General features: G+C 46.6%; 1 protein-coding gene across 1 annotated transcript in view; it reads right to left on the bottom strand.

The window, feature by feature from the left end:
• The window catches only part of LOC130143776 (myosin-3-like), a 36,349-nt gene that overhangs the window by 13,658 nt on the left and 7,812 nt on the right, over positions 1 to 14,879 (bottom strand). The window contains exons 2-23 of the mRNA XM_056326664.1: positions 12,338 to 12,386; positions 11,582 to 11,787; positions 10,202 to 10,345; positions 9,961 to 10,117; positions 9,155 to 9,182; positions 8,965 to 9,073; positions 8,408 to 8,500; positions 8,016 to 8,079; positions 7,836 to 7,934; positions 6,365 to 6,468; positions 6,146 to 6,284; positions 5,469 to 5,587; positions 5,127 to 5,276; positions 4,509 to 4,679; positions 3,566 to 3,875; positions 3,322 to 3,398; positions 2,250 to 2,337; positions 2,041 to 2,158; positions 1,112 to 1,235; positions 884 to 1,020; positions 552 to 807; positions 137 to 379 (exon numbers count right to left, since the gene is read on the bottom strand). Of these exons, the coding sequence (XP_056182639.1) occupies positions 137 to 379; positions 552 to 807; positions 884 to 1,020; positions 1,112 to 1,235; positions 2,041 to 2,158; positions 2,250 to 2,337; positions 3,322 to 3,398; positions 3,566 to 3,875; positions 4,509 to 4,679; positions 5,127 to 5,276; positions 5,469 to 5,587; positions 6,146 to 6,284; positions 6,365 to 6,468; positions 7,836 to 7,934; positions 8,016 to 8,079; positions 8,408 to 8,500; positions 8,965 to 9,073; positions 9,155 to 9,182; positions 9,961 to 10,117; positions 10,202 to 10,345; positions 11,582 to 11,785 (2,934 nt within the window). The 5' untranslated portion in view covers positions 11,786 to 11,787; positions 12,338 to 12,386. The remainder of the gene's footprint in view (positions 1 to 136; positions 380 to 551; positions 808 to 883; positions 1,021 to 1,111; positions 1,236 to 2,040; positions 2,159 to 2,249; positions 2,338 to 3,321; positions 3,399 to 3,565; positions 3,876 to 4,508; positions 4,680 to 5,126; positions 5,277 to 5,468; positions 5,588 to 6,145; positions 6,285 to 6,364; positions 6,469 to 7,835; positions 7,935 to 8,015; positions 8,080 to 8,407; positions 8,501 to 8,964; positions 9,074 to 9,154; positions 9,183 to 9,960; positions 10,118 to 10,201; positions 10,346 to 11,581; positions 11,788 to 12,337; positions 12,387 to 14,879) is intronic.

The following is a 14,879-nucleotide window of genomic DNA, read 5'->3' on the forward strand; positions in this document are numbered from 1 at the left end:
TGAGCAAATTTAACATCAAACCTATAGGTTTCCTTATACAGCATCACGTTATTGTTCAAGTTGACTGCACCTTTACATCTTATGTATAGATAGCGCAACTATTATTAAACACGCAAAAAGCAGAAATAAAAAATACCTTGTTTTCTGTGGCATGCTTTTCCTTTTCAGCCTTGGCCAATGTTAACTCAAGGTCATCAATATCTTTCTTCAGCTCAGAGCATTCGTCCTCCAGTTTCCTCTTTCTGGCTGCCAGATCAGCATTTATCTCCTCTTTATCCTCCAGTTTTTCCACTAACTCCTTTAATCTTGCTTCCAGCTGGAATTTTGATTTGATCAGCTGGTCACATCTCTCTTCAGCATCAGCCAAATTTTCATTTTCCTTTTTAAAGAAAACAGAAATGTGTTTTGTTATCACGCATTGACACGTGCAGAAATCACCTGCCCATTATGCAACAGGAACATGAAATAACAGAATTTCCATTCAGACCTTTCCTGAACACTCTTACAAAACTGATGTAATCTCAGGAGCCAGAATATTTTAAATTACGTACAGTCTGTATTTGCAGCTGCAGGTGCTTTTTCTCTTGCACCAGAGTCACCAGTTTTTCTTCCAGTTCTTTCCTCTGGGTTTCTGATTTAGCCAGTTCTTCTTTTGTTCTCTCAAACTCTTCCTTCATCATGGCCATCTCTTTCTCAGTTTCCACGTTTTTTAAGAGGGGTTTTATCTTGAAGAACAACTTCATCCAGGGCCAGTGCTTGACATTCATGAACGCACGGATGTTGTACTGAATGCAGAAGATGGAATCCCTGAAATCGAAGTGATCCATCAGTACTGTGAAAAAAGCACAGCTTTGAGACATCAGACCTCACAGAAGACACACACCTTCGCTTTAGCATTATTTTAAATTCAAGTCTCCTGAGGTATCCCCTGCATAAAGCCTGTGTCTGTGTGATCAGTTGTCCTAAACAATCATCTCTCATCTCTTCCAGGACAGCTAGCAAACCTACTTTGAAGAACACCTGCAACCAAAGAACAGAGATCAGTCATTGCTGGGCTTATATTTCAATGCAATGGATGATTTCTCATTGTGTGGAAAAACTAAGTGTTTACCTTAGTGTGTCCAAATTTGTACTGAGTATGATCTATTTCAATGGAAGACAGCAACTTTTCACATGCCTTCTTGCTATCAACAAACTGTCCTTCTGGAATGACACCAGCATTCAGAAGGCGGTATCTGACAAAATAAAGGAAAAAGCTTAACCATCGGCATCATTTTAGTGCACAGGATGCTACAAGAACAGCTGTCACTCTGAAGGTACAGGGGGAGGCTGAGTCTGACTCACACCTCCAGCCTTAAACAGCAAAGCAGTAAGAAGCTGGTCAGTTCCGTAGGCTCCCAGCATGTCTTACATCCCTCAGAGAGTGAAGGCACGGACGGTCTGTTCTCTGGATCTGAGAGACTCTGCTCATCTGTGTCACAGTCATTTACACTAATCAAGGGGCCAGTTCACTAGGTTAGCTGTGAACTCAAAAAATTAATGCGTTTTAAGAATAGGGGGCCTGCTAAAATTATGTCTCTGACCTCTTCTATAACACAGGCACACCATCCTCCCAACGCCATGTTCATCCAGCCCCCTTCTTGTGATTAATATAGTAAATTTTTTTTTAAAGACATTTCAATCTTATTCGAAGCCTTCAAACCTTGAGAGTGTCCCAGGTAAGCTGTTCACCCTCACTGCAGGAAAGGTATACTTCACTTCTACCTTGACAACATCCTTTTTCAGGCCCCTTGCTCTCTTGCTTTAAGCCTATCTTTCAGACGACAAGTTCCTGCATTTTCAGAAATCTTTACACCTGCATTTACACTGGCATTTGGGTGGACACTGCCCCCACAGACCCTGCTATTAGATATGTCTTCATACTTTCCATGGTTGTTAAATATTAAAATAGTACTTTCCTAAGAACTGTATCACTGACTTGTTTAGCAAGACTCTCCTCTCAAATGAATTGGGCTCAAACACAAGAACGTTATCACAGACCTCTGGTTAAAATCCCCATATAATATCTTGCTGGGAAATCCTTTTCTGCAGATTCGAATGCCTTCCAGAACACCATTACATCTCAGCTGGTGCAGAACAAGCTTGTGATTCATCAGCCCTATGACAGAGCAACATGGGGATATATTGATTTTTCTAGCACTGGTCAATTGGTCTTTCTGCCAGTTTCTAATCTATGTTTTATGAATTACCTGGGGTCTTTGTTTCGTTAGGAATGATACAACGCACAAAATGAGGATGAGTTGCTCGCAAGTTGGACATCAGCTTATTTAGATTTTCCTGTAAAAAAGAGATCATTTGCAAAGTCTGTATTAATTCAAGACATAATGCTAATATTCTCCATATTGTTTGACTCTAATGAAAAATACAAATTCAGAATCTTTTCCTTACTCTTCTAGTGAATATTCTACAACCCTGTGTAGGCATCAAAGTAAATAGCTACTAACAGTAGACACAATTGATAAGCTTTCCTCCTGTCTTAAAATGAAAATGTGTCCTTACCAGCTAGAATCATGAAGACATATTAATCAGGACACAGATGGAAAGAAAGCAACAATATTCCAGGATACCAACAGTGGTCTTCCTTGATCAAACAAACTTTTGATCGAATGAATGAATGGGTTGATTTTTTTGGTTTTATTACTTAAGTATATTCGTTATGTATAATTAAAAGAGACTTGAGCCACAAAATCAATGTTTGTCTATGACATCAGAGATCATCTGCTCTGCAGGACAGCTTTTGTTAGCATTGCAGTTCTTCAATCACCTCATGCAATGCTGACATTACCCACGTCACAGCCAGGTGAAGGCTGCGTTCCTCGTTCTGTCAGGCAGGGCTGAGCCTGCTCCTGGCCCCAGGATACAGATGTGTCACACTAGCATTGGGGGGCTGCAACATGTAATTCGTGTTGCCCACAGTGACTGCAAGGCACCGGGGGCCACACAGAGACCCACCCTGGAGGAAGCCAGTTTACAGCCAAAGAAGGGAAGGATGCTGTTAGCACCAAAGGTCAAAGCCAAGACAATCTTTGGGCTGTCTTGGAACTCTGTAACCTGTTCAAAGCACATGAACATCATCCCATTGAACCTCATCAGCAAAGGAGAATTCAAATTAAGCTTTACCAGATCCCAAAGGTAACTTTCCACAGTATCATATGGCAACAGGGAAAGTGGGAATGGTGAGCCAGTGCAGACAGGTCTGACAGGACTGCCTTCTCGGCGGTCCCTGCAGCTGGCCCGTGCTGTGCCAGAGAACGCACCTACCCGAAAGAGTACAGAGACAGTTTGGAAGGAAGAGCCCTTTTTCTTGGTTCCTTTCTTCTTAATACCACCATTTTCAACTGGAAAATGAGATGACAGTCCAACTGAGGTATTGTTGTAGATCCCTTTGACAGCATTATAATTGTGCATCTAATACATAGAGCACAAATACTGACAACACCGATTCAAGTCAGGTGATAGCTACAGCTGGAAACACCAGACAGGAGACATGGTCCTCTGATCTTACCTTCATCTATGGAAGCAAAGGTGGCATAAAGACTGCATAAAATTTTCATTGATGATTTCTGATACAGCCCCACAACACTTTCATTCAGGGAGTCCTTGTTCTTCTCCAGCCAGCCAGTGATGTTGTAGTCCACCGTGCCAGCATAGTGCACCAGGGAGAAGTGGGCCTCAGCCTTGCCTTTGGCAGGCTTGGGCTTCTGGAAGTTGTTGGACTTGCCCAGGTGCTGGTCATAGAGCTTGTTCTTGAAAGAGGTGTCAGTTGCCTTGGGGAACATGCACTCCTCTTCCAGGATGGAGAAGATGCCCATGGGCTGAATAGAAAAAAGGTCTTTTCAAATAAGATGAATTCAAGTTATAATAATATGGAGTGAAAGAAATGCTAAAAGTAAAGTATTGGAGGTATTTTACAGAGAATTAGCTTGGGAGGAGCAGGTAAGCAAGATTTTTTCTGAAAAAAAGCTGGCAAGATATTCAAAAGCACCAGATTTTCATAGAGATTTGAGCTACCCAGCCATCAGCCAGAAAACAAAGTGAGCCAAGCAAAAACTGCGCAGTATTTTCTTGGAATACAGTAGTGTCTTCTCCTTATCCAGAACGAGATAAAAGCAAGAAGACATGAGGCTTTCTTATATTTCAGTTTAACTGAGAGGAAAACTTGAGAAGGACGCAAAGACAGAAGACAACTGGGGTATGAAATGACATGACAACTGACAATATAATTTTGTGGCAGAAAAAAAGACAGAACGGAGAAATAAAAGCAATTTCTTCTCAGAAGGCAGAATACATCTCTAGTCAGTCACCAGGGTCACATTTCAAGGAAAGGAAGAGGTAAGGAGACCCGGAAGCTTCACACAGGTTGTATTGAAGGCACTCAGTGCAAACACTCTCAAGAACTCCTTCCAGATATGATTTGTGTGATTGCACAAGCTGCCTAAGAAACTCACCTTCTCAATGAGCTCAATGCAGGCAGCCAGGTCCATCCCAAAGTCAATGAACTCCCACTCAATTCCCTCCTTCTTGTACTCCTCCTGCTCCAGCACGAACATGTGGCGGTTGAAGAACTGTTGCAGCTTCTCATTGGTGAAGTTGATGCACAGCTGCTCCAGGCTGTTGAACTAATATTTGAGCGAATGTGTTAATATTGTTAAACTGACTCTATTCAATTCATTTCATAGTGATGTCAGGGCAAGGTCAGCAAGACTACCCCTGAAAGGTTTTGGTAATAGCATAAAGAATATATCATGGGTGGTCCAGTCTTACAGAAAAGCTGTGCTGTGCAGCACATGGTTGATGTAGCCTAAATTGGCAATTTTTTGGGGAGACACTAACGTCACTAAATAGAGATTTTGTGGGGAGGGACTCAGCAGCTTCACAACTATGCTTCAGCTGTTTCTTTTCTCTTGCAAAGTGGCTGGTGGATCTACAATGGCAGAAGCAGCTTCAGCCTTGTTCTCCAGGGCTGCATTGGGATGAGGATAAGGAGAAGTCAGAAAAGTCAAAGAAAAGGATAAATAAGTGTTTAAAGATAGCCAGAAGTCTGAGAGTGCTATATAAAACCAAACCTCAAAAATCTCAAAGCCAGCAATGTCTAAGATGCCAATAAAGTGCTGTCTTGGCAGCTTTGTATCCAGTTGTTGGTTGATGCGCATCACCATCCACAGGAAGAGTTTTTCATAGACTGACCTGGAAATTACATTCACAGCCTGCTGCACCTGCAAGGAGATGGTTCACACAGCTGTGTCAGAGCACCGCTAGTGCATCACCAGAATAAAGCCATGCACACGTGCCATCAGCCCACAGAGTGCACCAATAGGCCTTAATGGTCCTGACGATACCCAGCTGTGACCCGCACCCACTCCAGCCCCTCAGGGAGAGGATGGTCCCTGCTGCTCCCTGACACTCACCTGATCCACTGTTTGACCCTTCATGACATATTCATTTCCCACTTTCACCCGGGGATAGCACAAAGCTTTCAGCAAGTCTGCTGAGTTCAGGCCCATCAGGTACGCTGCTTTGTCAGCCTCTGTAAAACAAACAAACAAACAAAAAAAAAAGCTGAAAAACTTTCTTCTTAGCTGGGACAGGCCGAATTCCTTGGAACCAGCCAGAGCTCACTCTGAAACTTGGCAGACTGGTTGGCTTTACTCTACCCACAAAGCTTCATTGGCATTCTTATTTACTTTTCCAAAAAGGCTTGTTGGGCTCACCCTCGTGATTGAGTGGCTACAACAGCACCAACAGGCACGGTAAAACCAGTGCATGCATCGGTGATGGGGCAACAGAGTGGTTTTCCCTTCAAGCCACTTCTCCACAACATCACCCAAGCAGAACCCATCCGGATCTGCTATCAGAAACTGGTGCACGCCACAGCAAGGTGTCCCACACGCAGGGTCCTTCAGCAGGAATAAAGTGGATGCAGAAAGCAACTCTACAGGGTGTGGTAAGCTGAAGGCTGAACCTTTTTTTTTCTTACATTCATCAAGGAACAACTGGTTCTTTCCTGGAAGACTCCGTGCATTTCTAGTGAAAAATGGTATGAAGACAGTTGGAAATACATCTCTCCAAGCCATGAAGGTACTACCTTCCGTGCCATCCGGCTCTGCCTGCTCTTCACGTGGCTTCTGCTTGAATTTCATGTTCCCGTAGTGCAGGATTGCCCCTGTCAGTTTGTAAATCCCCATTCTCTCATCGGAGCTGAAGCCCAAAATGTCAATGGCTGCCTGCACACCGGATAGATCAGCTGATTAGAACAGTGGTGATGGTAAAAGTGATACTGCCTCTCCTTGCTAAATGTACTCACATCTGTGGCAACAAGCTCCTCCCGGTCATCAATGCTGGCCACAGAAATGTCCCCTTGGCTGATGAATGGGTAATCATACGGGTTGGCTGTGATGAGGAGCATCTCTGAAAGGCAAACAAAGGAGTGAGAGCCAAACTGGCAGCGAAAATGGAACAACGGCTCAGCAAGGTTTCACAGGCTCTTTTTCCTTTTGCATCCCCAATTTTTTCTATTAAGAGACAGGAAAGACAGAGTAAAGCCATTCATCTGCCTTCCACTGGATGAGCAGAAAGTCCCAGGTGAGTTCTCAGTCCTACCAGTTTAATATGCTGTGAACTGGGAACTGAACATTCAGCTCTGGCAAACAAGGAACAAGGGCCATCCAAATAAATTATTTTTAAGAAAGATATTTTTAGGTAAGACTCGTACAGGCTTGTCCTCATATGTGACATATACTAATCCATCCTGAATGCCCCTTGCACCTGCTGGTGTTGTGTGCTGATGCACATAAGTAATACAAGCATGTGTGTTTATCGCCATCTAATTGAGATCAAAATTCTAACTTGTTTTCAGTCCTGAATCCTAGAGCAGAGTAAGAGCAGAACTGAAGGTGTGCAGGTGTGCAGCGGTGCTGTGCAGCACGCCAGAGAGAAGTCCTCCATACATTGAAGATAAATCTGTCTGTGTCCTTGTACAGACATGCAGTCCTCTGGGGCACGGCAGTCGGGAAGAAGGGAAGAAGGAGGTGGTAAACGTCGGCAAGGCACGTAGTGGGAGGATGCAGGGAGAAACTCCACCTTGGGAAATGTTCTGTGGAGAGCTGGGAGGGATGGGCAGCGTGGAGTGAGGGTGCAGTAGTTGAGCGTGTGGCAGAAGGGTCTGGGAGAGATGCGGGGCATGGGTAGGGTATGCCACGGCAGTGGGAAGGGGGAAAAGGCTGGAGGGGCTGTACTGGAAATGGGGAAGAACTTTTGCCTATGTGATAAAGAGTTTAGATAGATGGTTTGTAGATCACAATATCTGGCCATCCTGCACCCAGGGAACTTCTTACCTTTCTGTTGAAGATTATTCACAGGATCTGGCCCATATTAGTTGGAATTTCCACACAAGCAAGAACAGCAAGGTGTAAGGCAGAGTAAATTAGCCACCCCCACACCTCACCTGCACACAGTTTATGTTAGAACTTACCCAGGGAAGATAAATTGGAGGTGGAGTAACCCCTAATGTGACACTGTTATACAGAGATAAAAGTGCCATGTACAGCTTTGGTAACCCAGGCATTGTTGATGCTGGATTACATGAATAAGCACGTGGCCAAAGCTTCAATGCACGGTCTGAGGCACCTGCCAAAAAGGGAAGCTGGGTGCTTGTGACATGTGGCCCTAGGCCAGCAGGTGCCACAGTACCCTCTGTCACTGAGCTGGCACATTTGGGGAAAAATTTCCCATACTGACTTTACTGTAAAGCATCACCAGGTGATGGCTGTCCTTACCAAGCAGTTCAGGCTTCTTGTTGGAGAGGATCTGGTAGAAGATGTGGTAGCTTCTCTCAGCTTTCAGCTGGAAAGTGACTCTTGACTTTTCCAGCAAGTCTGTAATATGTATGCACATATAAATTTTTCAAGCTCTTCTTTACTTTATAATAAAGCAGTAAGGCCCCATCATGTACTCACAGGTCTCAATGTCAGCAGAGGACAGTTTTCCAGAGGTACCAAAATGAATACGAATGAATTTGCCCTGGCAAGCAGACAAAAGTAGTGGTCAGTGCAGCATTCTCAGGGTAACAGGCCAGGCTGTTTTCCTTCCTTTCCTGAATCTCAGTGACAGCATTTCAAACCTGTCTGACCTATCTTAGATATTCAAACACAGATAACAGGGAACAATTTGTTGCAGCCCACGCAGCTGTGAGCATGAAATAGCTGTAAACACATCAGCGTCTGACAAACAAACCAGAAGTTTGCACCAAGAACATTTATCCCACAGACCAGTGGCTCCCAGTTGCGAGGAACAAGCAGACAACTAGGATTAACAATGCAGGAGAGCAGAGAGAAACACGATGACTCACAAAGCGTGAGGAGTTGTCATTTCTCACAGTCTTGGCATTCCCAAAGGCCTCCAGCAGTGGGTTAGCGCTGATGATTTGATCTTTCAGCGTACCCTGCAAGAATATTTGAATAATTATTGAAAAACACCATGGGCTATGTGGCAGGAAAGAGTGACTATATTGTGGCTTGCCTGATTACATGTGCAGCCACGTGCCCTCCATTTCAGCTGTACAGTGTTACCACAGCACCAAGAACCAGCATGGTGTGTAAATGGTAGACAATTCATTTTTCTCTTATACAAAATTTCTCCCATGGTCAGAGCTCTCATCTCTCGGCCACAGGGACAGAGTGCTCTGTGTGAAGACACTGAAGCTTCTGATTCTTCCAGGACACCAGTGGCAGCTCTGGTGCCTTGTATTTGTTGTGGTCCTAACCACATATCAGCCCCTGGTCTTACTGCCTCTTGAGAGTGGCTGAAGCTAATAAATGATATTTCATATTTTGAAGTAAATGTTTTTGCAGCCATAAGTCGATAACGTCCCAAACTGCCCCTCTGCCAAGCCTTTCTTCCTCAAACCTTCATCCAGGACTCCTCCTTCTTGGCTAGGTCCCCGCTCGCTGCAATTGTTGCAAAGTACTGGATGACACACTTCGTGTTCACAGTCTTCCCGGCACCGGATTCTCCGCTGTCAAAAGTAAGCACAGAGCAAAGAATTATCCACCCACTTTTTGTAGAAGACAAAGTTCAAAGTGACAGATGTACTTACGTGATTAGGATAGACTGATTTTCATCATCTGTCAAAGGGAAAAGTAACTGCAGTCAGAGAAGCTGTACAGAAAAGTGCAAGTTCTCATGTAACCCATGACCCAGTGTCCCTCAAAGGGAAAAAACCACAATCTCTGCAAACAAAACTGAAAGGATGCATGGTTATCTTCTTCTCCTCTCTTCCCCAACCTGTGCTCCACTTTTCATCTTCTCTCTTCTGCCTATGTTCCATCCTGCACTCTCCTCTTTGCTTCTATCTTTACCATTCTTTACCTTTATTACTATTTAACACAGGACAGGAAACAATCAAACTAAGCCCATGTATTTTGGTGAAAATATTTCTTCCAGCTCTGTTGAAACCACCTGCTGTTGCCTGAAGCTACATGCTGGTGTGCTGACTGGGGACTTCCCAGGTAGCGTGTCCTATCCAACCGCACCTGCCCCTTGCAGTGCTTCCTGCTATGGTGCTTAGCTTGGTACTTAGACCAGAAATACAGATAATGTACAGTACAACAGTGCAGCACTTCAAAAATAGAAAACCTATTTCGGGATTCAGGGAAAAATGTCTGGAGCTGGTTTTATATCACCTAGCGATAAAAAAAGACACATCTAATTCCACAGTACAATAGTTGTGAACCCAAGGAGATAATCTGCAAGGTGATGCAAAACAAAGAATTCGGGTAGCACACCCGTGCAGGAGATGGGAAAGGCAACCGAGCCCATGGCAGACAAGGGAAGGTATTTGGCAGAAGCAGTGTTTCTGACACAGTTGTTTTCTATGAGTCTGGTCAAAACAGAAAATCTCACCGGTCAGCATGAACTGATAGGCGTTGTCCGAGATGGAGAAGATGTGTGGAGGGGCCTCCTGGCGCTTCTTGCCTCGGTAGGCCAACACCACCTCCGGGTTGTACACCGGCAGCCACTTGTAGGGGTTGACAGTGATGCAGAAGAGCCCCGAGTAGGTCTGCATGAAAAAAAAAACAAAAGAGTCAGTGAAGTCCATCTCCTGGCACCTGGATTTTCTCCTTTGCCATGAGAGGGAACTAACATAGATCATCCAGGAGCTGTAGCGGTCCTTGAGGTTGTAGAGGATGGCAGGTTCATGCAGGTGGGTCAACATGGCCACATCCTCAGTTCTGTCAAATTTAGGTGGGTTCATGGCATATACATCATCAGGTTTGACAGCAACCATCTATAATTCAGAAAGAGTTCACCTTGATTTAGCAACTCTTGATGCTCCTTCCATGTGTACACACAGAGACACAAACACAGAGAGGTAATAATATCTGGAAGGCTGCTCTAATTCGTATTTTGCTTTCTGTTTAACTGTGCAAAAGAAGATATGGCTATTACAGGACAGACACTACTGCTGGCCAGGAACTCTACCACACTGGCAAATTTACAGGATGTTTGTTTACTGTCCTGGAATTGCTACATCCACACAGACCTATGAACTTCAGGTCACGGCTGTAATAGCCAGGGGCACAGCTGCTGCCAGCCTGCCTTTCAGCCTCCAAGACTAATGCTGCACACTGCCCAAGAGACAGGACAGTAGCAGCGTCAGATTCATCAACAGCAAATCCTTCCTCAGAACATATTTGTTCCAGTCATGCCTGTTGCTATTCCTAATTGAACAAAGGCTCCAGCTCTACCAAATAGCACCGTCTACTGGGCTCACATTGTGGGTGACCATCCTGTCGCACAGCCAGAGCCTGTGGCTGTGCTGTCAGGGGCCGGGGGCAGATGTGCAGGAAAGCAGATGCACACACGGATGGCAGCTGCACGCCTGCTGCAGCCTCTGCTCAGTCACATGCCTGCGATTGCTGGAGGCTGGGAGCGAACCAAGGGATGACAGCTTTATCCTTTATTTGCTTTCTTAAAAACCTTGTACCACCTACTTGCCAAGAGGTTGGTTGAAGTGGTTCTTTGAGCTGCAGCTATTCTTGCAAATGTTACCAGGACATGAGCTGCTAAGACATTTCAGCATTTTTGCAAGATTAACACCTTGGAGGCATCTCTAGGAAACTGTTTGCAGCCAGTGACACTGTTAATAATTCCACATGCCAAGGGCACTTTCAAAGTAGCTGCCTGCTCTACTACCACTAAAAGAAGGAATTTATCAGTGGATATGACAGTGTTAGGTGAGAAAAGGTTAAAAGCAGCAGCTGAGGAATGCTAAGACAGGGAAGACTACAACCAAAACTGTTTCAGGGCACTGCCTGATCTTCAAAGCCTAAACCGAGAATGACCATCCCAGTGCCCAGAGCAATACTTCCCTCTGGAGACTGTGGCTGGTCCCAGTCAGAGGGGAGGGCAGGGCAGGGCACATTTTTTTGCCTGAGCCAGTCTATGCAGCATTCCTTGTCCTCTTCAGCAGTCCTAGGGCCCTCAGCAGGGCGGGGAGGAGGGCCAGGAGGAATGCACTTACCCTGCCATCCTCTGTCTCAACAGTTATCTTCCCACCCTGTGCAGCCTTGATCTTCCCTTTGGTGTACTCCACCTCGGGGTCAGCCACAAAGCAGTAGGTCTTGGCATCAAACGGCTGGTTCTGAGCTTCTATCCTCTCCCTGTCCGACTTGCGCAGGTATGGTGCAGCCTCCCCAAACACCTCCATATCAGCATCTCTGCTCATGGCTGAAGCAGAAAGACAGACCCTGCAGCGGCAGTCACCTCTGCAGTCCTTAAGGTTGAGCAGAGTGGAGCTGAACACCCACCAGCCCCCCCAGGCTGGCTGCTCTCAGCACCCTTCCCACATCTCAGATGTGTGCTGCAAGGTCTTCAGGGATGTATTTGCCTTTCAAAGCTGAAATGTACAAAAGCTGTGAAGGAGAGCTGCCACCCTTCGTGGCCCCAGGGAGAGGGGATCCATGTCTTAAGGAGCAGGAGGGCTCCCTGGGGAAGTGCAGCAAAGGGGAGGGATCTCTTGAGGGTTCACATAATCTTTAGTAAGAAAGCCTGTTTTATTTCCAGTTCTTCATTTATGATTCCCCCCTTCCCTTTTAACATGGAGCCTGTCCTGGTGCTCTGGTGGGCAGCCACAGCGGGCAGGAGCGGACACGTGCCATGGCCGGTTAGAGCTGCTTGTGCAGGGGAACAACCGAGACCTGCCTGCAGCGAGCGCAAGGGGAAAGCCAGCTCATGCCAATCTGGGCAAGCCACTGGTTTTCATGGCTTAAATTCTCACCTTGTCAGTTGACAGAAAGAAGGAAGGAACGGGCTCACATCTCTGATCTCTGAAAGAGAAAAAGTGGAAGGTCAGACTCCAGCTAAGCTACAGCCTCTCTGAAGGTCCTCTACCTCTCACTGCAAGCAACCACCCCAGCTGAGGACCAGCGAAGTAAACTGCAGATACCGGTCCTTCCCTACCCAATGAACGGCCCAGCTTGGAATCTACAGCAGATTTCCCACCACAGTGCTACAGCTTGCAAAGCTCCAAGCACGGGCAACAGCAGCTGCAGCAGGAGCCCTCCACAAAGCACAGGCACTGTCAGGAGACTGGGAGCCACCGACAAGAGCTTTCTCCCTGATAGGTTTTATAGGCTCAGCCAGTTCCCTTAACTCAGCCCCTTCCCTATATTTGGAAGGAAGGGATCAACACTCCTGCCTGCTCACCAATTCACGTTAAGTTTCTGCCATATACAGTACGTAAAGAAAGGAGCTGCTCTTTTTTTCCAATTTTAGTAACCCCAGGACCTAACTGTGGTTTATAGACTCTTTGTTGTGAGAATTTCCTCTACTGGGAACCTGCTCTCCTGCCAGCTATGACCATGGCCAGCACTTCACTCACACCTGCTCTCACCTATATGTTAAAGAAATACTAGTCCAGAAGGGACCTGCCCCACTGCTCCTGCTCACAGGATAGGCAGAGTTGCACAGTGGCAAGGGAACACCCGTGGGGTGGAGGGAAAAGGGGAAGGGAAAGGTGGTGAGGAAAGGAAAGGAAGGGGAAAAGGTGATGAGGATTTATGTAGGAGCAGTTATGGCAATTCTTGTGGCTTCCCATCACTGCATGGGTCAGGGAGGATGGGAAGACAGGCCATGACTGAAGTATGATGTGACAAACCATGGCAAAATAGAGGTTAATCAAAGAGCAAAACCCAAATCTAGCCAGGGATGAACATTTCAGTGCTACAGAAATTTAGCTTTGAATACAGTTTTGGCTGCCTAGAACGTTCACTGCCCTTGCTGCCCAAAAGAGCTGCAGAAGCCACATCACAACGTGCTACCAGGTTCTTAGACACAGCTGACAGCAATTCCCAGGTAAGCAGGATATTGGTAAGGGGACACAGCAGCCACCAAAACACTGGGCACCTGCCACCTTTGCATGCTAGCTAGGTCAGCGCAGCTCTGCACAATCCTGAGCACTTGTGACCCAGAGCACCACTTTCACATGAATCCCTGGGGCTGTAGGCTCAGCCACACCTGGGGAAAGGCAGAGATGTGTCTGAGGAGAAGGAGGCTCTGCAAGGATACACTGCACCTATGCAGCTCTGGGCTGGGCAGCACAGACCAAGGACTGGTGGAAAGGCACGGCCAGCACAGGCTCAGACACCCTTCTCCCTTCCCCAGAGCAGGGCTGTGCTGCAGGCTTCCAGGACCACACTGCCAAACCACCATTAAATCCATTTTAGCCTATGTGCGTGCACCCTGAAAAGCATAAGAAACCAGTGGGAATTAGCATGGAGAAAAATAAAAATGCAGCAAAATTCTCCAGCTCTGCAGGAGCGATTGGGGGTCCAGCAGGACCCCAGGCTGAGCTTTCCCATTTCAGGGCAGCACACCACGACCAGCAGGCAGCACAGTCAGGCAGAAGCTGGGTTGCTATCTTTGGCCCAACCACCTCTGTTCTTGGTTGCACATTTTCAACAAGATAAACCCCTCGCTGACTCCTGCAAAACTTCCAAAGCTGACTCATAAACTCTTGCAAAGGAGGTACGACGCCTCTTCGGGCCAGCGTGGGCTCTGAATGGAGGCCCTCCAGCCCCAAATGCTCTGCGTGGTTGGTACAGGGCAGACAGGCAGTGGCTGCACGTTGAGCTCAGCTGGCAGGGCAGGCGAGGACAGCAGCTGGCAGGAGCAATGGGAGCCTTCATGCCTGCATGGACAGAGGTCACTCTGCTGCAGGGGTGGAAGGATCTCCTCTGCCCCAAGTCACCCTGCCTGTTTTAGTCATCTTCTGTCACTGTTCACCCTCCACATTGCATGGACACGCTGCAGCACCAGCCCTCCTCACCAGAATGAAGCCTACAGGACCTCTGCGAAGCCAGAAACCTACCCCAGATGACTCCTGCCACCACCCAAAGCACCACGCCCACTGGAGCCCACCAGGACCGCTGCTTCTCAGTATGGAGGATGTCACCTCATCTTTCAGTCTGCCAGAGGAAAACTGACCCCATGGTCTTGCAGGAGCATCACTGTCATTAGTGTTTTGACAAACATGTTCCACGTTGCCCTTAATTTCATTCAAGGTCACTAAAAATGGACACCACAGCCACATATCTCATGAACCATGAATTCCTAGAATCCTCCTAAGCCTAGAGGATGAGGGAAAGCTTTTTTTAGCAAGCATCCCTGTGATCGGTCCTTTGAACTCAGCACAGTGCCTGAGTTTACTGTCTGCAAAAATTTGAGACACAGCAGACAAACTATCAGTTTGGGGCTTTGTCCTGATACTGAATTGACAGTGTGATTCAGACAGAGCTTTTTCCCGCTCCCAGGCATATCCA

The sequence above is a fragment of the Falco biarmicus genome, chromosome 1, assembly GCF_023638135.1.
Source record: "Falco biarmicus isolate bFalBia1 chromosome 1, bFalBia1.pri, whole genome shotgun sequence".
Taxonomy (NCBI): domain Eukaryota; kingdom Metazoa; phylum Chordata; class Aves; order Falconiformes; family Falconidae; genus Falco; species Falco biarmicus.